Source organism: Lepidochelys olivacea, assembly GCF_965140295.1.
Source record: "Lepidochelys olivacea isolate rLepOli2 genome assembly, chromosome: 25".
NCBI classification, from domain to species: domain Eukaryota; kingdom Metazoa; phylum Chordata; order Testudines; family Cheloniidae; genus Lepidochelys; species Lepidochelys olivacea.
The window spans coordinates 13,980,236-14,006,963 of NC_140435.1; the positions used below are offsets into that span (position 1 = coordinate 13,980,236).

Genomic DNA, 26,728 nt, shown 5'->3' on the forward strand with positions numbered 1-26,728 from the left:
CAACCGCCTCATATTAATTCTGTGGGGCTCGGCTTGATTTTTTTCCCTTTCTACTTCTTTTTTGAACCAACTGTGATGTATAAACAGCTATAATTATTCCCCACAGCTAAGCAACAAATACAAACTTAAGCAGTTTGCCATCCAGCCTGGACCCATGAGTGATTATTCTAAGCTGGGGCTGGCAGGAGTAAACAGAACTAGGGAGAGATCTACTCCACATACCAGAGACATGTGTTTAAAGGGTCAGGAAGGGAGCATTATTTTGGCGGAAAAGAATAAGGAGTGGAGAAAAGAAAGAAAAAAACCCAGAAGCTGGCAGCCAGCTACACTCGAGAGTTTTCTCCCCATCCCTCCTCCTGTCAACTTGTGTGTACGTTATTGATGAAAGTGGGGGCGGGGGGGAGTGGGGTGATTTGTAACCTCAGACAATCAAGCCTGCAAACATACATGCGTGTCCCCCCCCCCACACACACACTCTGCTCTTCCCGGCACTTCACTGGCTGCTGCGCGGGCACCGCCCACCCCAGCAGCATGATTCAACCCTGCACGAAAAAAAATCTTTATATAGCCAGTGTGAAACTGAGATTTGTAATTCGAAAGGCAACAGGTCAGCCCAGGACTAGGCGAAGATACAGGAGGGCCAGCCCAGCCTCGCCCCGTGTCTCGCCCTCGGAGATCTGCGGGAGCCGCACGCCCCTGGGGGGCAAAGGAGAGGACTAGGCAGGGGTGTGAAATTGACTAGCAAACTTTTCAAGTTTTGGGGCTGCCTGGCTGGTTTTTGATCGCTCGTCTCGGCTCAACATGAAGCCCTGGCTGGTGCTGCTGTTGGCTGTGATTTGGTGTCCTATCACTGGAGGGGAAGAGGACTCCGTTCAGGGTAAGTGAGTCTCACAGGCTGCTCCAGGGGCAGCTCTTAACCATAACGCAACAACCCCGGCCAAAAACCACACCACCCGATGCTTCCCTGAAACAAACTGCCCGGAGTTAGGGAAGGGCAGGCAGCTGCGGACGAGTGTTTGCAGGTGAGCGTTGCAAACCTCGCTGGGCAGAAGTTGGGGGAGGAATCCCCCCTCCAAAATAAAACCCTTTCCCATTTTGAAGTTGAACCTTGCTATTCTGTAGAGGTCTCAAGTGGTTCAAAGCCGGTTCTGATCTCAGATCGGACCTTGTCCCGAACGAATCCGGATCAGGATCCCCGCTTGCCACCTCCCCCGCTCAGCACCAATGCAAGGTGCCCCTTTGGTTTGTGTTTTGTTTTGGATGAACTTCCTAGAAGCGCACGCCTCGTCGGGCCATAACGCGGCCATTCATGGGGGAGCTGCTGCGGAGTGGGGTGCCCCTGACAAGCAGCAGAAGCTACCTGTGCTCCAGGCTGTCTGTCCAGAGCTCTGGCTCAGAGACTTGCAGTTCCTGCTCTGGAGAGCTGGGCTAGTCCCCAGCTGGAGCTCCAGGGAGGCTCTTAAGTGCTTTTTCAGCTCGTTTGCACTCGGAGTTTAGTAACTTTTAAAACAAATGGTCTATGGGATGGGTTGGTTGCAATTTTGGATCTGGGTCATTTGCTGTTGCAAATTATGTATAGTCCAGACAACTGCTTTCCGGCAGACCGTGGGAGATGCCAGACAAACACCCATCTATTTACCTGCCACATGTTTCTTACCTTTCCCCAGCTGGGCTTAGGAAGAAATTGCCTCCCTGTGTTGTAATTCAGCAGGTGTCAACCTCAGGGGAGCAATCCCCTAGGAGTGGTCACAAAAGGGTGTGTGGGGAGGGGGGGAGGATTTGTGAGCACTTTCCCCCTTCTCAGATTGCTAAATGGGAGGGAGATCCCAGGCCAGCATGGGGGGGTCCCAGTACAGGAAAAGTTGAGAACTGCTATAAATCTAGCATTATGTTCGTTCACCCCTGGCCACTACTGGAGACTAGCTATTGTCATCAAGTATCAGAGGGGCGCTGTGTTAGTCTTTAAGGTGCCACCGGACTCCTCATTGTTTTTGTGGATACAGACTAACAGGTTTATTTGAGCATAAGCTTTCATGAGTAAAAGATCACAAAACAATGCATCTGAAGAAGTGCGTTTTTTACCCAGAAAAGCTTATGCCCAAATAAATCTGTTAGTCTTTAAGGTGCCACTGGACTCCTCATTGTTTTTGTAGCTATTGGTGTGTTTCACAGGGGCATTTCTTCCATGCTTGTGTTCTGTCTCACCAGGCTTGCTAAGGGCCCAATCCTCTGTGGTTTTGAGCCTCCTCAGCCCTCCCCCATAGCTTCTCTCCCTGCCCCGTTTGGTCCTGTGTGAAGACATAACGATGAAGTCCCACGATCATGATCACACTGATCTAGACTGCAGTGTCATCAGAGCTGTGATTTCATTGTGGAAGGAAGCCCTTTGTTCCGTGGGAGAACACCAGTAGCTATAGTAAAAGCAAAGAGATCACGGGCAAATATTAGCCAAGTCCCCTGCTATCTCAGTATACTGCGGCTGCTCTGTTTCATCAAGTTGGTGTTAGTATAAAAGTCACCCATTGGGGTCAGTTCCTAAGAGGTGCTGTGTACCCATAACTCCCACTGAAGTCCACAGGTGTTCTCTTCCTGTTAGGATCCATGCCTAAGGATCTGAAAAGCAAGAGAATGCATGTGCTTCCGAGGGCAGCCATAATGCTGAGTTTTATCTGTTTAAAAACTAGAAATGGTTTCCAAATGCCAGCTTGAAACATTCCTGAAACACTGGGCGTTCAGAATCCAAACCTGGGAACCAACTTGAATTGAGCAGCGTCCCGTGGGTCTGAATTTCCATTGCTTCATGCAGTCATTTACCCCTGGGCCAAGGGTGTACCATCTGTTCTATCATTCTGTTCCGGTAGCATTTTACATTCACTTTGCACCATTGCAAATTGCTGCTGAAGATGGAAGGTAATGGAGAATCAGGTCCCTTGGCTTTATAAAGGGGCCATCTCCAAACCCCAGATCCATCTGACTCCGAACTGGAGTGTTCCAAAGCCAGGTGCAGAGGTTGCTGCTTGAGCCCCTTTCTGTTAAGAACATTAAGGTAAAATAACACTAGGCATGGGGTTTGCCTATGGAATTTTGGTAATGGGTGTCTACCGGGGAACCTGCCTCGGAGACTCTAGCCAGCCAACAAATCCCTATCTTATGAGAACATTTTAAAGCATCCAAGTTCCCACTGTAGTTTTGCTCAGCCTCGAATTCTGCCAGGCAGTGGATTTTTGCTTCTTCCTTGAGTGATACAGCGAGGTAGATGGGAAATATTTCTGAAGTATGGTCCCCATCACCTTAGCTACGGGATCATCTTAGCATGCTGTAAATACTAATAGATTTAATGCTTGCAGCATCCTTTGGGGGTAGGATGCCTGTTTTACAGACACTGACTTTAATGTGACTTACCCAAGGGCCCAGGGCAGATCTGGGAATTGGACCTAGATCCCAGCCTCATGCCTTTGCCACAAAACAAATCTGTGACATTGCCTGCACTGTACTGTTTCCACTGATACCCAGTGGACCTCTGAACCTGGTCTAATATGAATACAATTACTACAGTATGAGATACTGTTGCTGACTGGCAATAGGAGCACAGGCAATTCGGACCCTTGCTGAAATCAAAAGAATTTTTACAAATATCAGCCAAGATCCAGTTAAATCGTGGGGATTAGGTGCAGTGCCATACGTGCAGTCCCTGGGTCAAAACCCCGGCGTCCTCAATGAGCTCTCCTTCTCCTAGAGGAAGGAGGATCCGGTGGCTATGCACTATCCTGGGACTTCGGAGACTTGGGTTCCTCCATATCTGAGCCTCTGTGCCTGAGTTGTCCCTTTGACAGCACTTTCCCCAGCGGTGCTGTGAGCCCAAATGCATTAACGCTTGTAAGGAGCTCAGGTACTCCAGCAGTGGGGCTAGAGAAATACCATAGATGGATTCGGTCCTTGCTGAGGCACCAATCAAGGGGTGAAATCCTGGTTCCAGTGAAATCAGTGGCACAACTCCTATTTCCAGCTTTTCACCTTAGGAGTCAACAGGAACTTTGCCTGAGTAGGAACCTGGGGAATTAACTCCTCCCCAGGGATTGTAAAACCAAGCTGTGAACACTCCTCCTCGTTAAAGAACCCAAGACAAGTATACAGGTGTTTGCCCTGAGGTCCAGGCCAAATTGCAGTTCAGAGAGTTGCATTCTGTCTCCCTCCAATTCTCCTCTGCAGCATGCAATTGGATATGGGACTCTAATTTGCTCTCTTTCTTCCCTGAACTGCTGTGTAGCATTGTTGGGCATTGCTAAACTGATTCTGTCCTCCTCCCTAGCTGTATTTCCGCAGTAGCTTAAGTGTTACTTGCATATAAATTCTCCCAACCATTAAGTTTACACAGTGCTTTGGGGTTTCTTCAGGTTGAAAAGCACTAGATATTGAAGATTTCAGAGTAGCAGCTGTGTTAGTCTGTACTAGATATTGAAGGACCCTAAAGAGTGCCATCAGCATAGTACCTAGGCACTGTTAGAAATGCAAGAGGTTGTTCTATGTAGTAGCAATGGGATTAATGGATTTTTTTTTGTTAAAAAAAGTAATGACACAGGGTAAATGTTAGTGATAATCTTAAAACACTTGTTTTTTCTCAAAAAGCTCAGGATAACTGACCCCCTCTTCGCTTGCAAATTATTTTGTCAACTAAACTATTCTAAAAGAGCCAGATTCCAGAAAACCTTGTTCGGATTATATCCAAATTTAGAAATTCTCCCCTCCACGGTAGCTGAGCACTTTAGATGATATCCGTGTGTCATCTCTCAGCCTGAGCTGAATTTAAATCCAACTGGAAGGATGACCTTGCTTCACTAAGGAGGCTCCTGGTGACGGGTTTGGCCCACTTCTAATACTTGTGCTTACATTTTTCACTAGCTTTTGGGTGTGTGTGGTGGGAATGGACATTCGTGGAACTGAGATGCCATGAGATTGGGAGGTCTTTGGGTAATTTTAATTAATTTCCTGGCTCTAACCTAATTTATTTCTAAGGTGCTGGGGGCACTTTAAATACTTATGACTAGTGGAAATGCTATAGAGAAATTAATGGGTCAAGATCGAGGTGCATCAGCTGAGCTGTGGGTGGGGAGCCCAGGACTGGAACAGCAGGAGTGGGGCAGCTGCAGGTTACAATTGAGGAGGAATGACCGAGAGCTGTGTGGGGAGACCAGCACTGGAACCGCTGGCCGAGTTGCAGCAGAGCTGTGTGGAATGCCGGGATTGGAATTGATGGAGTGGGGTCTGCTGGGGCCAGGATTGGGGAGGACTGACAGAGCTGTGTGTGAGTTGTCTAGGACTGGAACAGCTGGGCAGGCTGCAAGTCGGGAATGAGGAGGTTTGGCAGAGCCATGAGGGGGGCCAAGGCTCCCCACATTTTGCATCAGAGCTTAGTACCCAGCCAGTTATGGAGATTTCCACTTGGTGAGTTACGTTCCGGAGAAGGCAATGCAGTTTCTGCAGCAAGCAATAAGGAATCACACGGGGCTGTGGCGGTGACAAACAGGACTGAAAAGAGGTGGCAGACAAGGGCAGAGGCCCAGATCCTCAAAGGTATTTAGGTGGCTGACTCCCATTGGAGTTAGGCACCTAAATACCTTTGGGGATCTGGGCCTCGGTACCTGCCACTCCCATTTACTTTGATGGGAACTCAGCGCTTCTTGGGATCAGGCCCAGAATTATCATCTGGACTTAGAGATGGGTGAAAAATTGTGGATCCAAACACTTTCCAACTTTTTTTGGAGAGGGGGGGAGAGCAGGGGTGAACTTGGAGTTTGCTTCAAGCCTCTTATCATGTGCTAAACTAAAAAACATGGGCCAGATCCTCAGCTGGTGTACATCATGGTAACGCCATTGAATTCAGTGCAGTGATGTGGATTTACACCGGTTGCTGGCATACTTTAAAAGCAAACACATTCCTCTCCCTATAATGCTGCAGGTACTTAAAACTGAAAGAATTTTAACAATCTGTTTGAGAGGATTTGATCCTGCAAACACTTCAGAACAAGGTCCCTGTCTTCAGGATCAGTGGGACTACTCAGGGTAGTAATTACTACACTCAGGAGTAACGGCAGGATCTAGCTTGCACTTGTTGCACTTTGTTTACCTTTTACATTGCTCTCAACTTGGACAAGGACAACAGGCTGGTCAGTTTCACTGTTTCCAGTCAGTTGCACCAGCAGAATGTTGCAATGTTTGAGTTGCAAATGCTGCAGAGGATGTTTATTTGCTTTTAAAAAAAAAACAAACCCATTTTTTACCAAGAGGGGACAAAGATCTGGCTCTGGCTAACGCTGTGACATGCAGAGTACATGAGTGAGGCTTGGTCTACACTACCAGCCGACGTCGGGATAACTACCTTGCTCAGGGGTGTGGAAAAGCGATGTAGCTGTATTGAGCTAACCCCTGGCGTAGACAGCACTGTGTTGACGGGAGGGCTTCTCCAGTCGACAGCTACTGCCTCTCGGGGAGGTGGAGTTCCTATGCCAACGGGACAAGCTCTTGTAGGTAGATCTGCACTAAGCGCTACAGCCCCAGCAGCGCTCTAAGTGTAGACAAACCATCAGATACTAACGTGACTTACCCCACTTTCACACTGGTATGACTCCAGAATGGATGTCGCTGGGATTTGTACCGGGTAACAGAGCAGAGTCTAGCCCAATTAATATTATTTAACAGATGAATAAGCAATTCAGGGCCAAATTCCAGGCTCATTGACAACCATGTCATCCCAATGTACAGTTCTGAAGGAGGCAGTGTTGTCTAGTGGTTAGATCAAACATTGGGACTCAGCCTTCTAGTCCTGCCTCTAGGAGGAAGTGTGGTCTGGAGGTTAGAGCGGAGGACCAGGAGTCAGGACTCCTGGGTTCTATTTCCTGCTGTGGTATGGCATTGTTATTGACCTTGGGCAAGCTTCGTAGTAGGGGTTGTCTACATGGGAAAGATATACCGGTATAAGCTAAGGTGTGAATTGAAACCAGTTATATGGTGGTTACAGTTCCTTGCATGACCACTAGGATTCATCTAGATTTGGAAGTTATTTTGGATAAAGGTGGGATGCGAAGTTAAAGTGGAATAGCCATTTCTGAATAACTCCATGTGTGGATGCTCTATTCTAGAATAAAATGTTCCTGTTTAGCTTAATTCACAAATAGATTAAGTTAAACCAGAACAAGGCACTTCTAACAAGAGTGTCCACATATGGAGTTACTCAGGAATCGTTATTCTGGAATAGCTGCATGTGGAGACAAAGATATTAAGTACCTTTTTTGAGGGGTTAGTTTATTGTGCTAAACTGAAAAAAGCCACTCATGCTGGAATAAGAATGTCCACGGGGGCATTATACCCATATAGACAACCCATTAAATCACTCCATGCCTCAATTTCCCCATCAGGGGTGTGATCCTCACTCATCCCCCAGGGGGCGCTGTGAGGATTAACTCACTAATATGTATGGGGTGCTATTTACAAAGAGCCACGTCAGTGTTCGGGGTTGAATCCTGCTCTGGTTTACACCCTTTGTGATGCATTTAACATGGGTGAGATTAAGAGCAGACTCCAAAGTCCTGGTTTATATGCAAAGAAACATTGCTGGCAAGAGCTGTGACAGCCCCTGTCTATGACCAATGGGGGTGGGGAGGTGAGGACAGAGGGGGTATACTCCAAATGTTAGGATGCCCGGGGGTCATCTCTGTGGGGTTACCCTTGGCTGCAGCATTGTGAGGTTGGGAGAAAGGGAGTGGGGCCCAGCAGTTAGTCACACAGAATGATCAGAACTCGGTGGGTTTGCTCAGGATTAACTCTGCATGAGGCCAGGGTGGGAGAAACCCTCCTGAATGAGACAGCGGGCTCCCTCTTCCCATTGTTTCTGCTCAGACACCCCACCCGTCTAGATTAGTGACCAGGGGCGAGAAGGGGAGACTAGGAACCTTCTGTTCCTCAGTTAGTGGCCTGGTGTCCTGCACTTTTAATCAGAGAGGGCCCAGACACAGAGCCTGTTATTATCTTCTCCTCTATAGAACAGAGAAGGCTGGGCAGCAGTGGGAAATCTTCCCTGGGAGCTTCCAATTGCCCAGGGCAAAGAGCTGCTGCAACCCAACCAAAGTCAGGTTAATTGCGGCTGGGCAATCTCAGACCAGACTCTGACCTCAGCATGCACTGGGGTGACTCCCCAAGTAACTCCACTGATTACCGTAGAGTCACTCCAGATTTACCCCGGTATATCTGAGGGCGGAAACTGGCCCCCACATCTTTAGCCATTTAACAAACCCCAAGTTGAGCTGATGAGAAAACAAACCAACCAGCATCAGAAGCGGCTGGTTTACAAGGAAGGAAATGGCAAAGGAATCACTCACAAAAGAGAGAGGGGAAAAAAGAAACGATTTGCTCATGAGATTAAGAAACAAACAGGCTTTTGACTCAGTGAGATCAGATGCCAGTGGGTTGGCTGTGTCCCAAGGGGCTGTCTCCAGTGCCCAATGGTCAAGACATGGCTGCATACTAGAAGGATTGATCCTAAGTGCCATACCACTCATGGTCCCACATGTCTGGTCCACCTACACCTGGTAGTCTTGCTTGAATGCTCTGGGGAAGTAACAAGGGAGGGCTCGGAATCTCCAGAGCCAAATGTTCCTGAACGCTTTGAAATCTAAACCCAGATTTAAACCCATTTTTGCAAATCCACTGTTAGGAGAGAACTGCGATTGAACTGCAAGCCACATGCTGTTCAATGCCTTTCTTAAAGCCCCAGATCCTGGATTCATGTGAAGAAGAGAAAATCTCAACTTTCATTTAAAAAAAAAAAAGATTCTAGCCTTTGTGGTTGCAGAGAAAAGCTTGAAAACGTGACCCGCTAGAGTCTACAATACTGGAAGGCAAATGAAAAGCATCCCGAAGTTGGTACTTTTGAAAAGTCTCATGGATTTTAAGCCACGAATCTGATAGATTTTTTTGGGTCCAAACTCATGATTTTTGAATGCTTGGAGTTGACAGAACTAAAAACCTCTTTCAGTTTTGGGGTCTTTGCTGTCGGGAGCCCAGGACTATAGCTTGGGCCCCATCTGTAGAACTAGATTCAGGAGTATCCAGCCTAGGGTGACCAGCTGTCCCAATTTTTACAGGGACAGTCCCGATTTTGGGGGCTTTCTTATATAGGCACCTATTACCCTCTGCCCCGTCCTGATTTTTCCCACTTGCCTGCTGGTCCCCCTAATCCAGCCCTACAGATGAAAATGAAGGGGTTTGGGAACTGCCAGTTCAGGTTCTTGGTGCTGTTCTCTTTAACAACGACCCTGTGTCTGTTTTCCAGAGCCTAATGCCAGAGATGGGTGAGGGTCAATCAGGTCAGCGAAGGCACGAGAAGGGGGTGAGGGGAGAGAGCCAACCTGCCTCAAACACCGCAATTTGCAGACAGTTTGCCATTTGCAAACCGACACTTTGCAGACCGTGCTACTCAGCACCCCCCCCCCCACCCCAATTTCCCAAGCCAGGCACAATGCGTGCACCTGCACAAATATCTGTGTGCACCTGTGCAACGCCCTGCGTTTGCATGCATATTGGTCAACGGCACATGGAAATGCAGCTGCATGGAATGCACATGCTGTAGCAGGCTGACACACATTTTGCAAATCCAGTTGTAAATATTTGTTTATTTCCTCCCTCCTACCCCACCCCTGAGGTTGAGCTCTGTTGTGTCTCTGAAGAGGGGCCATGGCCAACTTGTGAAGTGCAAGCATCTAGAAGCACCAATAGGTGGGGGAACTAATTCTCACACATTATGCACTGTTCTAGTGGTACAGAGGCTTCGGGCTGGCTCTCTGTCCAGGGGGTAGCTGTACCCAGTAAACGCAGTAGCTTCATCTTAAGGACGCAGCCTCCCAAGTGTGGTTCTCATGGTCTGCTTTCTTCTGGCAGGTGGGATCTGCTGGCTGCAGCAGGGGAAGGAAGCGAAATGCACCATGATCCTAAAGACCGGCGTGACCTGGGAGGAATGCTGCGGTAATAGCAACGTTGACGTAGCTTGGTCCAACTACACCCAGCCAGGCAATAAGATCAGCCTCTTGGGGTTCCTGGGGCTGGTGACCTGCCATCCTTGCAAAGGTAAATGTGCTTGCTGACGGCTGAAATAATGTAGCCACCCTGCTGTCCTTATGTAGGCAAAGTGTCTGAGGAAGCCTGGCCTGCCCAGAGGCTGGAGGCCTGAGCCTATTGTGTTTTATGATAAATACTGCTTAGTGTTATGGGACCATCTAGAGGCCTCAGCTGAGATCAGGGCCCCACTGTGCTGGGTGCTGTACAGACACAGTACGTCTACGCTGCAAAAAACCACCCTGTGGCTGCAAGTCTCCGAGCCTGGGTTAACTGACTCAGGCTTGTGCTACAGGGCTAAAAATAGCCATGTAAATGTTCCCACTCGGGCCCTGAGACCCTCTCCCCATGCTGTATCCCAGACCCCAGGCTCCAGCCTAAGCAGGAACATCTACGCGGCTATTTTTAGCCCTATAGCGTGAGCCCGAGTCAACTGACCTGGGCTCAGAGACTTGCTGCCGTGGGGTTTTTTCTGCAGTGCGGAGTTACCCACAAAGGCCTGGTCTACGCTTAAAAATTAGATCAACCCAGCTACATGGCTCAGGGCAGTGAAAACCATCACGCCTTGTGCTGTGTAGTTAGGGCGAGCTAACCCCTAGTGTAGACGTGGCTAGGTCGACGGATGAATTCTTCCATCAACCTAGCTACTGCCTCTTGGAGAGATGGATTAATTACCTGGATAGAGAAAACTTCCGTCAACATGGGACGTGTCTCTGCTTTGGCGCTTTAGTTGCAGCAATACCCAGAGTGAGACTGTCCCTGACCCAAAGATATTCGCTTAAATAGAGAGAGCAGGTCAAGGATGCGAAGTGAAACAGGGGAAGTGATTTGACCAAAGTCACACGGCAGGTCCGAGGCAGAGCTAGGACAAGAGCACACATGTCCTGAGTCTCAGGGTGTTGTCATAGCTACTAGATCACAAACAGCCACTAGGAGCAGAGGTTTGGGTTCACATTTAAAATGGCATCAACTCCGGCATCGCCCGGGGGGGTGGGGGGGCGGACTTTAGTCCTACAAAGCAGAAATCTCCAGCCATTGTCTGTTCTTGCAGCATTTCCACTGTCTTGGCCTGGTAGCTCAGGAGACAGGCCACAGCGGACCTAGACAAACAGGCCCCTTTTTGGGTTGGGGTCCGACATGGAACCAGCAGAGTTGGTTCTGAGCCAAGTCACTGCTGTGTGTGGCATGCAGTTGTTTGCACCAGTGCAAAGGGGGTGTAAACTGATCCTCCATGGAACAGGGCGGGGTTAGGACCGAAGTGTGTGACCTTGTTTCTCCCTCCTCCTGCATGTGGGGGAGGAGCAACCTGGAGGTTCCCACTGTCGTGGCCCATGATTATACGTTATATCAGGATCAGGAGGTACGGGGGTTTATTCCCTGCCCTGCCATTCCCAGCCAAATCCTAGAGCAACAGGAGCAGAAGCGCTGGTCGGGGTAGCAGGGCACCTGTAGAAAGTCTGTTTCACAAGCCATTTTCCCTCGAGCAGCAAGATCCCCAACTAGAGGCAAGAGCCCAAGGGGGCAAAGTTGGCACCATGCCCTCAGGATTCTGGGTGGCACCGAGGACTGGAACGGCCGTCAGGCCATCAATCAGAATAACGCCAGGCGTGCGTTGTAACAGCTGCCTATGGGTTGCCCTGCATTCCAGAGGAGCCTTGCGTGTCCATGATGTGCACTGTGGAGACTCCTCCTCCCACTACTGGCCCCGCCCCCTGCATAGGGCTTGCAAGGGGGCAGCGTAGGACAATGGACTGCCGCCCCACACTGTGCCTGCTCCAGGGGAGTTTTCCCCCCAGTCCCGTTGGAACTCAGTTCCAGCCCTGGACACCACTGCTGGGGCAGGGAGGAGCAGAGATCCGAGTGCGCTAAGTCAGCTTGCGGCGGCTCGTTCCCAGTGAAATAACAGTTTCCTCTTGCCAGATCCTCTCTTTCCAGCTGCCCGCTGCAGATTACCCCGAGGGGGGATTTTTATTTATTTATTTAAGGCTCTCCCCTTTCAACATCTCCAAATGTCTTTATAGAATGGGCTAGTTCCAAAAATGGAAACACTCCAGTTTGTGTGTTCCAAGCCATCCAGATGTTTCGGAGCGAGCCAGAGGCACGGATCCTCGCGTCACACTTGCATGGCCATGTGAGGACAGGCCAGAAGACCTGCTGACCGCAGTAGTAAGGGAGTGGGTTGGAAAGGTCACATGGTTCATTGAGTCATTTGTTTTACAAAGGCCATTAAGGGAACAGCCTTCCCCCGCCCATATGCACCCCTCTCCTGCCTGATCACAGATACTACTGCCTCCCTGCCCTTAATTCAACCTTGGAGAGGTCCCCAGAAGAGGAACAACATTACAGGTAGTGAGAGAGGCTAGAGGTAAAACTGAAACTTCCCTCCCAGTCCTTGATTCTGTATAGAGACCAGGCCCAGGCTGCAGGATTCAGACTTGAAACTTTCCCCCAATTTAAGATTCTTGGGATCAGGTCTGCTTCTGAGGTCTCACGTTGCTTGGCTCGCCACTGAGTGGCAGGCAGTGCTGGGAGAGAATGGAGAAGGGGCCCTGATTTAATGGGTGTTGATGGAAATCTTCACCTTGAAGAATCAGTCTCCAGGTCAATGATTACTGTTCACTGCACCTCAGCCTGCACTGCAAGGCTGAGATTGGGACCCCATTGTGCAAGGCATGCTGCAGAGCAAGAACCAGCCCTTCCCCCAGAGAGCTTACAATTGACATGCACAAGGCAGGCAAGGGAAAGATTATTCTCCCCATTTTGCAGTGGAGGAACTGAGGCAGAGAGAGATGTGAGTGCCAGGGGCTTTCGACAGCCTGGCTGCTTCTGAGCCCTTCTGAAAATCCTAAGCAACTTGCTAAAGGTCACGTGATGAATCAGTGGCCGAGCCAGAAATTAAACCCTGCTCTCCTGCGTCATGGCCTGAGGCCTTAGCCACTCATCCCATAAGCATGCTCCAGGAGGAGGTAACCAAGCTCCTTGATCTACTTGGCTTCTGCTTATGTTTAGCTCTGCTGCTATAGCCAATCACCAGTCCGCTGCACAGGGTTTATCGGAGCTTCATGACCCCAAAGATGAGAGGATCCCAGGGCAAGAGGAGGAACAAACTCCCCACACAGCAGAAACCTGCATGAAGTCCAATCTGATCCTGCCCATTCCCCAGTGTGCTGGAAAGGAACCTCCCTCAGAGCTAGCCGACGAGCAGGAGTCCTTGGGAAAGGGCAGGAGGGATGATATGTATCTGTGATCCAGCTCCTGCCTCTGTGTCTCAGCCCCTAGCAGTGTCTCCCCCTGCTCTGCAGCCAGGTCAGCTGGAGGGTGACAGAAAGCACCCCCAGGGCTCCCGAATGGAGGAGGGTGCCAGGGTTCCATGCCAGAGGCAGGTTATGTTCCTCCTGGGGCATTCTGGGTCCATTTAACTGAGCCTCCGTTGGGGGTACTGCAGAGCTAACCCGGGCGAAGGGGCGGGGCTGCTGGGAATGGAGCAGTGGCAAACCCCCCCCCCCCCAGGCTTGTGCTTTATCTGTCTAACAGCCCTCCCCACTGCAACGCCCGATGCAGAGAGAGCCCTGTGTGTGCTGGAATCGCCTAGCCCGGCTCACTGAAGGGCGTGGCCTGTTTGGATCATGGACCACGCCAGGCGAGTTCAGCCGAGGCTCGTGCATGTGAAAGAGCTGCTTTCCTCAGGAGCTAGCCCCACATAGTTCATTTACGCAGCCCTGGCAGATCTAGGGACTCTGACTCACAAGACGGGCCCTGTTCCAGGCAATGGCTACTTAGATATGGAGCTCTGGGTGCGAACAGGAAAAGCAGCTGGTCCCCTGCCAGGGGATTTCCCCTCTGCAAAATAGGGGCAAACTCCTGGGGGAATTCCACCTTCCTCCCTATGTGATCTTCCAGGGAAACTGCACCACACCACGTCCCATGGTCAATCCGTTCCCCTTATTGGATGGGGTCACATCCTCCTCCCCACCGTTTCCTGTGGTAACCTTCCCTATGCCCCCACCTCAGTGAAGGAATGACTCCACAGGGGAAGGATTCTCTAGGTCCAAAGACTTGCATAATGACAGGTTTCAGAGTAGCAGCCGTGTTAGTCTGTATTCGCAAAAAGAAAAGGAGCATTTGTGGCACCTTAGAGACTAACAAATTTATTTGAGCATAAGCTTTCGTGAGCTACAGCTCCCGAAAGCTTATGCTCAAATAAATTTGTTAGTCTCTAAGGTGCCACAAATACACCTTTTCTTCTACGTCCAAAGAGACACATTTCCAATAATACCCTGGTGGCTGTCCGTGTTCCCCTGATCCAAACGGGGCAGTAAAAGTGACCCCGCAGCCAGCAGGCTAGAGAAGATAATGGGGAAGGGAGCAGTCCTGCAAAGCAGGGGCAATGGGTCTGAGTCACACTTGTGGAAACATGGTGTAAACGCTCCCACTGGGGCAGCCTGATTCTTCTCCCACCCACCCCCTCGGCCACACACCTCCAATCTCTGGAGACATGATAACTAGCCACTTGTAGGAGCCAATGTCACCGCCCCCTGGCTAGCGCTGCACACTTCCCAAATGTCTCCCGTGTTTGGGGGAAATTCCGCAGCTTGCCACACACGCACATGAGTTCAACGGCTCCGCTGAACCCGCGCAGACTGTTTTTGCTAGGAGGCGACCCAGTGCGACAATGCAGCCATCTGTTTCTTCCTCCCCTGCCTGTGGGGAAAGAGGCGTCCCAGACAGATTTCCCCCCTCGCCGTTGCCCATTCTCGTTTTCAAGTCACGGAGGCCTGGAGTGAAACAGGGCTGGGTATTGTTTGGGAAAGAGAACTTGTTGATCACACAGACGCTTGCACCGGCTGGGTGTTCTGGAGGGTGTAGTGCACAACAGAGCAGGGTTCTCTGTTGCACGAGAGAAAGAAATGTCTCTTAAAAAAAAACAAAAAACCAACTGGCAGTTGAAAATAGGGGCCAGCCCCTCAACTGCTGTAAACCGGTATGACTTTGCTGATGAATGGAGCAACTTTTCCAGCTGCAGATCTGCTCTGTTATTAGGGTTGCTAGGTGTCTGGGTTTTGACCAGAACGCCTAGTTGAAAAGGGACCATGGCGGCTCTGGTCAGCACTGTTAAAAGTCTGATCGGTGGGGCTAAGGCAGGTGCCCTGCCTGCCGTGGCTCTCCGCGGCTCCCGGAAGCAGTGGCATGTCCCCCTTCTGGCTCCTACGCATAGAGGCAGCCAGGGGGCTCTGCACGCTGCCGCTGCCCCAAGTACCAGCCATACAGCTTCCAATGGCCGGGAACCAGACCGTTATGGGGCTGGGTGGCTCAGGACTTTGTCTTCTTACCCTGTAGTTACACAGGTACTAGCAGGATTGAGCTAATGCAGGGTAAAGCCTGGGCTACCGGGCATGATCTGAAACTCAATGATCAATCAAGGAAGTTCTGCATCCAGCTGCAGGGAAAGTTGCATTCAAGCTGGACGGAACAACTCCTTGTCTAGACAAAGCCCAGGGAGCTCTCCACATCCAATCCCCCAGGGATAACCCCAGCGAGAACTGGTAGCTGTTACCATCTGTTTGTTTAATGAGTTGGGCAGGTCTGGGGGCCGGGGGTGGTTCCTAGGAGATGGGCACGCACGTCCCAAAAGCCAGCATGGCGGTGAGCACTCTCAGTGGTGGCCCCAGCAGAGTCCAAGGACTGAACAGGCCATGGGGCTGTATCCTCTCTCTCCCCGAGTCTGTGGCCAAGCTGGGGGCTGTTAAGAGCAGCTGGCATATAAAGAACAGCATTCAAGAAGCCTTTGACAAGGTTCAACAAGAGGCATCTCTGGTCCGATTGAACCCAGGACCAATATTGCATTGTCTTGAGCACCCCCTACTGGCAACATCACTGGACCCGCTATTAAGATATGCGCAGCCACCTCTCCTTGATAGAGCACTCTCATAAGAGGAGGTGCTGTGGGGAAGCTTGGGCTGCTTCCTCCTGTCCTGTGATAAAGAAAGGATTTCAGTCCCTGTGGGCGTTAGGGGGTTAATTCATCCGTGCCTCACACCAGCGGGGCTGGTGAGCCAGATTTGAACCACAACTGGTTCTTGGCGTGCTCCTGTGTCTCTGTGTCCCCTGGCAGCCTTTGATCCCTCTCTGCAGAGGGAAAGGACGCGCCCCTGGTGCAAAACGAGTGGAGGCTCCCTGGTGCTAACTCCTCTTTCCTTTACCCCCAGAGACCTGTGAGGGGGTGGAGTGTGGCCCTGGCAAAGTCTGCAAGATGAAACACGGCCGTCCCCACTGCGCCTGCGCCCCAGATTGCTCCAGCCTGCCCAGGAAGCTGCAAGTGTGCGGCTCAGATGGCTACACTTACCGCGACGAGTGCGAGCTGCTGACAGCTAAGTGCAGAGACCACCCCGACCTGGAAGTGATGTACCAGGGCAAATGCAAAAGTACGTCAGAGGCTCCCCCCTTGCTCTTTCCGCTTCCTGGCCCTCTCCCTGCACGTGACGGGCTGGGTCTAATAACCGCCTGAGTGGAACTGTCCTAAAAATCCCCAAAGCGAGTATATTTCGAGTTCCCTTGGTAACTGGAGGAAATGGTGCTCAGTAATTTCAGATTGTCCTTGCTTCTCCGGTGCTGTCAAGTTGGCTGTCCTCACGGTTCACCCTTTCCACCAAAGCAGCTGATCCTCACTGAGGGCAGCGTCCCCAGTAGCTGGCACTTGCAGCCCTAGCCCATTCAAGGCTTAGTACAGGCATCCCCCCACGCCCCAGGTCTGGCATCTTTGAGGCAGAGTTATAGACTCCTGCCCCTTGGAGGTGACTTTGCAGCGATTTCCCTACTGAGCTACCTGGCGTATCCCTCTGGCACGGGAGATTTCTATACTGGGCAAGGAGCCTAGGGCCGTTCCCCTGACGGGCCCGCTGTGCTGCCTGCAGCAGAAATGGGAATTCACTGTGGAAGAGCAGGGTCCTATTTAGAGTCGACTGTTAGTGGGGGGAAACCCATGAACCCCAATGGAGCCGCATGCATTTACGCCTGGTCAGAATCAGCAAGGCAAGAGTGGAGCTGGGAGGAAAGCTCTGGACTGCAGCGTGTGGTTCAGTGGCACATGGGCTGGCAGGCCGGAGCTGGGTTTGACCTACAGGCCCTCCCCCCGCCTTCTTGCCTCTGAGCCTGAAGCTTTAGGGTCTGAGAAATCCCCCTGCCATGACTCATGCTCCAAGCCAAGGCCCGAAGGGGGGTTGCCCTGTTTGAGGCATGGTCTTCCAGCTGGGCTGTTAAGTTGAGGCCTTTCCTGACTATGCTCCAGGGCCATCAAGAGAGAGGTTAATCCATCCCTGAGGATCCCCGAACCCTTTCCAATCTGGAGACATGTGAATCCCTTCGGCCACGCCCAGGCTGAGACGTGGCAGCGGGTTCCAAGGCTGAGCAGGCTCCACTCAGCAGATCCCTGCTGCTCCGTTTGGAACGGGGAGGGGATCATCCCTGCGCCCCGGCCAGCGTTCACTTTCCATAGCCCAGCTTCCAACGCCAAGGGCTGCGGTGGGAGCACAGGCTCCTGTGTCCTGCAGGGCCTCTGACCTATCCAGCCAATCACTCTAGGGGTGCTCTGGGGGTCTAGGGGCAGAGCTGGGCCAGAGGGTGGAGTTCAAATCTGGGCTTCTCTAAGGGCTAGGGTGACCAGGCAGCAAGAGTGAAAACCGGGACGGGGTGGGGGGTAATAGACGGCTACATAAGACAAAGCCCCAAATATCGGGACCATCCCTATAAAACTGGGACATCTGGTCACCCTACTAAGGGCCAAGGCGGGGCCGATCTATTATCTGGTTCAGGTCTAGCTCCAGTTTTACTGTATGTCTTTTCATGGGTTATTTTAACATCACAGGGTGCCCGCATGAGAGATCGGCCTTTCTCCCGGCTGTTTCTGTCCCCAGGTGGTAGAAATGCCATGCGGAGAGCAGATGTTGCATTATTTCATCCTCCTAAATAACAATAGCAATCTCCTATCTAGCACTTTTCTCTAGTAGAGCTTAAGGCTCTTTACAAAGGAGGCCAGTGGCATGATAACCCATGGGGCAACTGAGGCACAGGGCAGTGAAGTGACTTGCCCAAGGTCACCCAGCATGTCATTGGCAGAATAGAACCAAGAAATCCTGAATCCCAGTCCAGTGCTGTATTCCCTTGGCAACACTGTCTCCCATGTCCCCCTGAGGCTAGAGCCTTTCAGCCGTTCTCCCACTATTGGTCTAGCCCCAGTGCAGCACCAGGGGTGCTAGCCCTGAGCAGGATGAGGCACCTCACTGTAAAACCCCCAGCACCAGGTCCGCAGTAGTGATCCTGCTTTGGTTGCTTGCCTGGGCAGAGCTGCATGGGTGCCAGGATTTAGGGAAGCCCCATGATCATAACGTGCAGCACTGCCTGGGACCTGAGCCAGAGAGAACCAGGGGGTCTGCATGTGTCCAGCAGCTGGGATAAATGTAGCAAATTATGAGTAAGAACCAGAATCTTCTAATACTGAATAGCCCGATTCTGCCACTCTCATTGCCAAGCAAGTCCCCAGGGGGGTTCCTTGCCTAGCAAGGTACCACTCAGCATGGGTACAGGTGGCAGCATCAAATCTTTGAGCTTTTGATGAAGAACCTGTTGAAACTCAGTCCCTGATTCTGATCTCGTTTACACTGGTATAATTCCACTGGCTTCCATGGGTTTTCCTCTGATGTACATTGGTGTAAGTGAGATGAGGATTTAGGCCCCCTGTGTTTATCTCACCCTGCTGCATCTAAGAGTTGTAGGGAGACTCTGTCTCCACTGCATTGTAAACCGGGATCTGGGGGACCCGGATTTGTGGACTTGGTGTTTCTAAGTCTGCGTCTGAGTGTTCCACTGCATTGTAAACCTGGGTTTACATTTGCTGGACCAGAGGCTCACAGCCGTGCTAATGCGACCATACTGCACTGCGCAACTTGTGCTGTGTCCACACTGAAAATGGCAGGGATTGGACCTGAGTCGCAGTGGGACTTAGGAAGTTGGGTCGGAGCCCACCAGAGTCCGAGGATCCAGGCCCTGAGTGCTTGCTGACCCGAGTCAGATTGATTTGTGTGTGGACGGAAGTGGGGCTTGGGTTCAAACCTGGGTCAGAGCCTGGGTTTAGTATGCAGTGTAGACACACCCTCCTGATGTACCAGAGGGCAGATTCTCAGCTGCTGCAAACTGTCTTAAACAGAACAATGACCATTTACACCAGCTGTGGGTGTGGCCCCCAAGGTACTAAGCTGACTAGGTTCAACGATGGTGATAAAGAATAAAAATAACATCTTCCATTTAGATACCCTGAACCATCCCAAAGGAATTTGCAACCTGATCTACTGCGTGGGGGTTACTTTATCCCTCGCTGAAATGCAGCCACCTCTGGTTGATAAGTGGCAGATGTTTAACCGTGCACAGCAACGTATATCTTCACATTTGCTCCAAATGGCCCATTGGTATAGGGACTGTGACTCTAAAGGCTCGATTCTCCATTCCCCTGCACCTTTTGCAATCACACCCGCATGAAGCAGGTATAAAATGCTGCCCTTTTCCTTCATAAGGGATCCTCTTTCGGAAATGACTGCACAAGGGACAGGGTGACGGGCCCAGCCCCAAAGTCTCATGGCGTAATGGGATTTTTAAGCCTGCATAAAGCCCTATGTACTCTCTGAAATACGATGCACAGTATTGAAGGCGCTGTATATTCTACACTGGAATAGCATCTTCTGCTGCGTAAACAGCTCTGGATTTAATGGGGGGTTTACATACATCACCGTCTAAAGAACAGCAGCCCATAACATGTCACTTAGACGCACCGAGCTATTGTTTTTAAAAAAAGCAGACCAGAAAAACATCCCAAACCTGCCAAGGTCTGGCAGCTTTATTATTTTTGCCAGCCCCCTCTCTGAAATTCCTTCCTGTCGAAATCATCTTAAAAGCCGGAGTTGGGAGCTGGGATGCCGAGTCACTGCCTGATCCAGCTTCAAAAAGAGCTGAAGTTTTAAACCCCTGTGAAAGAGTGTTTATAATATACAGTAAGTGATGACGCACGCTTGCCATGGAATGCCCCTGTCTGCTGGCGTGTGTGAGCGTTTGTGTGTACACAGCAGAGATGGGACGCAGGCGGGTTGTCAGAGCAGAAATCAGCTGTTGCGCCATGTGTTCTGGCTAGCTTGGCGTGCGGGTTAGCACTCCTGTGACTGCTCAGGGCATTGAGAACCCAGCAATTTGCCAGTTCCGTTTGGCTTTGGCTGGGCAGTGCCTAGGGATGGTAAAGCCACTATTTGCTTCTTATTTTAATTTGCAGTGAATTGTAGTACCCAGGTCAAGGGACCCTGGCATTAGGTATCGTGCAGACAGCTCTGCCAATGCACCTCTATTCTGACTTCCAGCACCTTTGCTGGTCTAAACCGGGGCCCCAGTGTTGCTCTGCTCTGCTGTTGCAGCTAAATTCTGGCCTGCATATCCCTCTGCCCTCTTCTGAGCATAGACCATCAGTCGGGCAATGGTGAGGGACCAAACGAAGGGTCCCCGGTTTACATCAGCTGAGGTTTGGTCAAGTGTGCAAGTGTCATGCCGCGGGCAGATGAGACCATGAGATTCATTGCACATATGATCCGATTTGCTCCTGTACCCAGATCTACAGAGGTGCAAACAAGTAGCCATCAGATGCACAGCACCATCTAAAGCCACATAGACTTCTTCCTTCTGCTGGCGAAGAGAAGCAAGTGTTTGACAGTAGCCAGATATCTGGATTTGTGCTGAATAAAAGAGGGGAAGCACATTTTCCCAGGGAAACTTGTTGCTAAATCCTGCTCCCAGGTACCTCAGTGTAGAGCTGGGGAAACCTCACTGAGACCAGTGTGGGGTTATTTTGGAGTTAATCTGGTGAAACTGAGAGCAGTATTTGGTCCACAAAGATCCTTTGAATGCTCCCTCTGTAGAAAAGCAGCTCTAGAACTTCCTGTTGATGGAGCTTGAACCATGCACACACATGCTCCGACCAAGTGGCTGAGCTCACTCTCTGGCTTGCGACTGCTTCCCTTAGAGTCCTGCTCCAGCGTGGTGTGCCCCGGGACTCACACCTGCGTTGTGGACCAGACGGGCAGCGCTCACTGTGTGATGTGCAGGACGGCCCCCTGCCCTGATCCCTCCACCCTGGACCACACTCTCTGCGGCAACAACAACATCACCTACCCATCTGCCTGCCATCTACGGAGGGCAACCTGCTTCTTGGGCAAATCTATTGGAGTCCGTCACTACGGAAGCTGCTTAGGTATGTTTCACTTCTTGACCTGGAGAACATTCACATGGGTCCAGTGGATGGGGGCGTGATTCAGAGTTGGCTGGTAGGTCCTTCCACACAATCAGACCTTCCATAAAACCAGACCTTGCAGGAAACACTTGTAGGGGGCTCTTGAGAGTGGATAGCGATTTCCCTAGCCTGATGGCTCTTTCCTGTCAGTCCCGTGCCCTCTAATTTTAGTGCCTCCATTTGCAAGAGTCCAATGTCTGCTTCTGACTGTTACTGTTCAGCTTAAAGAGATGGGACCTGATTTTCAACGTTACCGGGCTCTCACTACTCTGGCTGAGGACAATGCGGGCAGCCTGAGCTCAACTCTTGTGGAAATTCAGGCCCTACTATTTTCAAGGGAGCTCGGCTCCCAGTTAGGCCTTGGGGAAAAAGGGGCTGGATTCTCAGATGGGCTCCAGGCGTTGGGTGCTGGGCATTAGGGAAAATCCGTTCCTTGTTTTGGTGTCTGAAAGGGGAGGCGAGCTCTTCTGAAAATCTGGCCCATTTTGTGGATGGTGAGTGCTTGGGAGTCTGACCTGTGGTGGACTGGAAGTGGAACCCCCAGATTCAGGCACCCCAAATTATCTGGGCTACTTTAGATGATGTGGTCGCACTGAAAACAACTTGCTCAAGGTCACCCACTGAGCCTGGAGGAGAGCTGGGAATAGATCCCAGATTCTCAGCTTCCCTTGATCCAGAGACCGGCCCGCTGGGGACTGGTCTGAGAACTGTTCCAAGAGCGAGGGATGGCTTTTGGCCGCTCTTGTGATGGGCCGCATTACACCGGCGACCTAGAGATGAAAGTCTCCATGGCCCAGGCCAAGTCCCCTGAGCCCTCCAGACTGGTGTTTAATATTTCCCTGCAGCTCATTTTCTTCTATGGCTCCATTTACAGCTCTGGCCAAGTTCCCCCTCGATGTGGGCGATGCCGAAGAAAACTACGTGTGAACCATTCCTTCTCTGCCAAGAGACCGAACCCAGGAGACAGGGGCATTATGTGTATATTGTACAAACCATATACCTGATATTTATTAAGATAAAAGATCCTTATTTATATCTGTTTATGTTATGCAGACGCATAGGGCCCGATTCTCATTACTCCGTTCCTGCATCTGGGGCACGGGAGGGAGATTAGGGTGGCTTTAAACCACCTTTCTGCTCCTCATTGTCCAGGGTGGATCAGAGCCTGTGTAAGTTAGAGCAGCCTCTGGGATGCTCTAACTTATGCTCCGCGCCCCATGGGAAGCAGTGAATAGCTGTAGCACAGGGCACTTCAACCATGTCTTCAGTCTGCCCTCTGTTCTGTGGGCTGGGAGCAGGACCATTGTACAATCTTTACACCAGCTCTACACTGGCCGGGGAGGCCCCCATGTGTAGGATGATTCTCTGGGGGCCATTTCCACCTTTCTTAAGGCCCCTTTATGCTGCCAGAGGGCCTTAGTGTCCCTGAGAATTGGGCCCACACTGTATACTAGCCCCAAGATAGCACTCCCGGGCGTATTTATTTTTTTGTTTTAATTCTTGGTGCCTCCATTTGCAGAAGTTCCTGGACCTGTCCAGCGGGAATCTGAGGTTGAGCCTTCCCTTGAGGGACTTTCTGTCCTAGGGGTTCAGCTGTGGGGATGGACAGCTCCCGACGGCAGGAAACTCAGTTCAAAGCTGTGGTTGTTGCATCTTTTGTTTTCCTAATCTTGTCCAATCCAGGTTCCCGTGTAATAAGCAACGTCAGTGAGGATGCAAAGGTAATACAACCTCGCACACTACCCTTGAGGGCGGGTTTTACACAATGGACAAGGCTGGGCAAACCTTTGCCATTATAATGCCATGCCCCTGGGTGGGTCATTGGCAGCAGGGATAGAACCTGAGACCTCTGGAGCTAAAAGCATCAGCTCTGTTAGCCAGTGCTGTGGCAGGCTTATTGACTTCTAGCTGCAGACTGCTCACCACTAGACAGGGACAGTGTGCCACATGAGTGGGTTACACCAGCCCAGATCATTGCAACTGCAAAGGGCTCCAGATACCAAGTTTGGATTCAAAGCCAAATTTACCCAGAATTCAGTGGTGTTGGTCTCTGGGGTCTTAGTTCAGGCCCATCTCGGTAATGACTCTGGGCTTCATTTTTCATTGGCCTGCACCTTTGCGGAGCCATTGATGCTGGTGCAAAGCAAGTATGCATGGTAGCACTTTGCACTCGTTCGGAGGCTGTGCAAAGGGCAAGATATCTGAGACTAGTGCCCCAAGGGGATGTGAGTTAAAGAGACTGGCAGGCAGCTTAGTTCCCAACTCTGACCTCTCCTAACATCATTACAAATCTGATCTCACCCACATCAGCTTTGCCCCAGCTTTAAGAGAGTTACTTTGATTGACACCAGTGTAAGTCAGAGGAGAACCCGGCCCAGTGCCTTTTGGGTTTTAAATATCATTCTGGGGTTTTCAAATCAGTCCCTCGATAGTTAAACCCCTGGTCGCCATCAGTCCCACGCTGAAAGGCCACTGCTAGCTACGGAACATGCTGCAGGTTGACTGCAAACTCTGTTTCCAGACTGGCCTCCTTCCCCCAGCTGCTGACACTGGTCACCAGTCTGGGACCCAAACAGGGGAGGAATCCCAAAGAGAGTCACTCACTGGACAGCGGGGAGGGCAGTCAGGAAGAGAGGTGATGAGTGCTTGGCAAACAGGGAAGCATTGTGAGATGAAGGTTGGCTGCGTGGTCAAGCCCTGAGGCTCAGGAGATCTGCGTTTAATTCTCAGCCCTGCTACCGCTTCTGTATGTGACTTTGGGGACTCTGTGCCTCAGTTCCCCACCTGTAAAAATGGGAGTGGGAGTTCTTCTGTTGTCTGGCTAGTCTAGTTAGCATCTCCTCCAAACTCCTGCCGCTCTCTCTCTCCCTATGTGTATTAACAGAGCCCTGCCCACAGAAGTCCTGATGGCAGCAGGAGTCTCTAGTTGCTATTACATTGCATTGGCCTGTGGTGTCCTGGAGGCGGTGCCTGGCTCCTTTGTGACCCACCCAAGCTGCCCCCTCTCCAGCAGGTTGGTTTCTTGAACCTTGTTACATTATAGCTGTCCCTTATCAAACACATCACAAGAACCTCATGGACACATTCAAAAAGGGGGCAGGGCAGCTGCTCCGTCCCCCTCTGGAGCCTCAGCTCAGCTTCCTCTGATCGCATCCCCGGTATTTATTTTTCACATCCCCTGCAACATCGTGTGTGTTGTAACCTGTGTAAATAGCGTATCATCTCCAACAACCACGTGGCTCAGAAACTATTGCCTTTATATTATTATATATATTAAAAAATCCCCTCTCTTCTATTTTTGTATGGTTGTGTCCCAATCCTTTATGTATGCCATGTAACATGTAAGTTTCCTATTCCATATTGTGTGGGGGCATTTTACTGCTATGTTACATTTTGGGTTATAATTAAAAGGAATAAAACTAGTTCCACGTCGTTGTTTTCTTTTAGTAATTTCTAAAGTGGAGGCCGTGCCCAGATTCATAGAGCTGAAAGCCAGAAGGGGCCAGTCTGATGAACTAGTCTGACTTCTTGCATACCACAGGGCAGAGAACTGCAACCAGGGATTCCTGCAGCAAGACACAGTAATTTGTGGTCAAGCTAGAGTATGTCTTTAGGAAAGAGACATTTAATTTGATTGAAAGATGGCGAATGCTCAACAATTCCAGTGGATCTTTTTTTCCAGTCTGAATGACAGCCCTGGAGACAAGAGTCTTCTGTCATCAGGTGCATCCTGGGTAGGAACTGCACCAACTTCCCCAGCATTGTATCTCAGCCCTGACCTTGGCCTCTCCACTGAGATTGACAGCAACGGGGAGCAGTTAGTAGCAATGGAGGTGGTGTTTTTATGGTCTCTTGTCCCAGATGGGGGATTGATTGAGACCTCCCAAACTCATTTCACATAGGCTGCCAAACAGCCATCATGTGGTAAAGCCATCTGGGCATCACTGACCAGAGCTGTATCCGGCCCTACAGGCCAATTTACACCAGCACGTAACACTAAATGGAGCTTCTCCACTGTAACAGAGACCACTGAAATCAGGGGAAGCCTTTCTATGGCCCTCATTACCATAGTATCAGTCTTTAATGTATTTAGCCTCACAACACTGCTGGGAGGTGGGGCAGTGCTGTTAGCCCCATTTTACAGATCAGAAACTGAGGCATGGAACAACTGGGTGACTAGCCCAAGGGCAGGCAGGGCGTCTGTAGCAGAACGGGGAATTGGATCCATGGCTGTATAGTCCCAGGCTAGCACCCTAACCACTGGACCATCCTTCCTCCCTGTTAATCTCAATAGGCTTTGAATCAGACCCTCGAGAGGAAATGTTTCAGACTCCATTCCCAATCCACGGTCAATCCAGTCCACTTGTCTTTGTTAGCAGACAGCTTGTTAAAGTTGGTAGTGAATCAGGGCATTTTGGAGGAGTCCTTAAGGAAGTGATCTTCAGGTGAGATCACTGTAGATACTCAAGGGCAGGTAGCGTAACCCGTTCAGGGAAATTACACAGGGGTTAATCACGCAAAATGCCTTTGATCAGACTGGGTGAGCCCGTCAGTCCTTTCTCCACCTACTGCCCCGGGTCATATTTGAAGGTGGCTATTGGTACATCCCATTGTCGAGGCAGTACGGACTTGTAGACTGGGCACTGGCCTGGGTGCCAGGCCTTGGTTCTGTTCCTGGCTCCGCCAGTGACCTGGTGTGTGACCTTGGGCAAGTCACTTCCTCTTGGTTTCCTTCCCCGTAAGACAGGGATAATGAGACTTGCCCAACTTTGTACGGCTCTTTGAGATCTCCAGTGTGATAGCACACTCCAGTGGCCCCTTGAACAGCATGCAACTTCCCACTGTGCAGCTCAAAAGCCCTTAATGCAATTGTATACATTCAAGCCATATTGCTGCAAAGTTGGACCAGAGTCACTTTAGTTCCGCCCCAAAATGGCTGGGGAATATCACCGCATTCATGATCTTTGAGCTGGTCTCTGGAGCTGTGGGTGTCACGTTTACTTCGTCCATGGACACATTAGATCCTGTCTCTGGTTTTCTCTCATGCCCCTTGCTGAATTCAGTGAGATTGAGAGAAGGGTATGGGGCCAGATCCCGGGGTCACTTACAAGTGAGGATACTTTGAAGAAAGAATAACTGAGCTGCATGAAGTTGTTTCTCAGTTTCTACTTTTTACTGAGAAACTTCTGCTCCCATAGCTGAGATTGGAGCACAGATTAGCTTAAAACAACAACAGCACACAGCACTGGCTAAAAGAGCAGGACAGAAAAGCAAATTCCTGGAGGCTTTGCACAGGCATCAGTCTGG

At 50.7% G+C, this 26,728-nt stretch overlaps 1 protein-coding gene across 2 annotated transcripts; it reads left to right on the forward strand.

Annotated features, from left to right (window-relative positions):
- The first annotated feature begins 553 nt into the window (after positions 1-553).
- On the forward strand, positions 554-24,843 carry FSTL3 (follistatin like 3). Of its 2 annotated transcripts, XR_014709620.1 has the most exons (6): positions 554-877; positions 9,931-10,116; positions 16,311-16,526; positions 21,155-21,382; positions 22,296-22,399; positions 22,941-24,843. XR_014709620.1 is itself a non-coding variant. In XM_084614404.1 (5 exons), exons 1-5 carry the CDS (start codon positions 802-804, stop codon positions 22,346-22,348), a joined length of 759 nt encoding a protein of 252 aa, XP_084470530.1. In that variant the 5' UTR covers positions 554-801; the 3' UTR covers positions 22,349-24,843. The 2 variants fall into 2 exon arrangements, 1 of the variants encoding a protein (XP_084470530.1); XM_084614404.1 differs by having other exon boundaries at positions 22,296-24,843.
- Positions 24,844-26,728: the final 1,885 nt, after the last annotated feature.

Excerpts from the sequence above, each read along its gene's own strand:
- FSTL3 (XM_084614404.1), top strand. The coding sequence starts at position 802 with ATGAAGCCCTGGCTGGTGCTGCTGTTGGCTGTGATTTGGTGTCCTATC. Across the intron at positions 10,117-16,310 it reads GACCTGCCATCCTTGCAAAG|AGACCTGTGAGGGGGTGGAG; the intron begins GTAAATGTGCTT and ends CTTTACCCCCAG. Across the intron at positions 16,527-21,154 it reads GTACCAGGGCAAATGCAAAA|AGTCCTGCTCCAGCGTGGTG; the intron begins GTACGTCAGAGG and ends TGCTTCCCTTAG.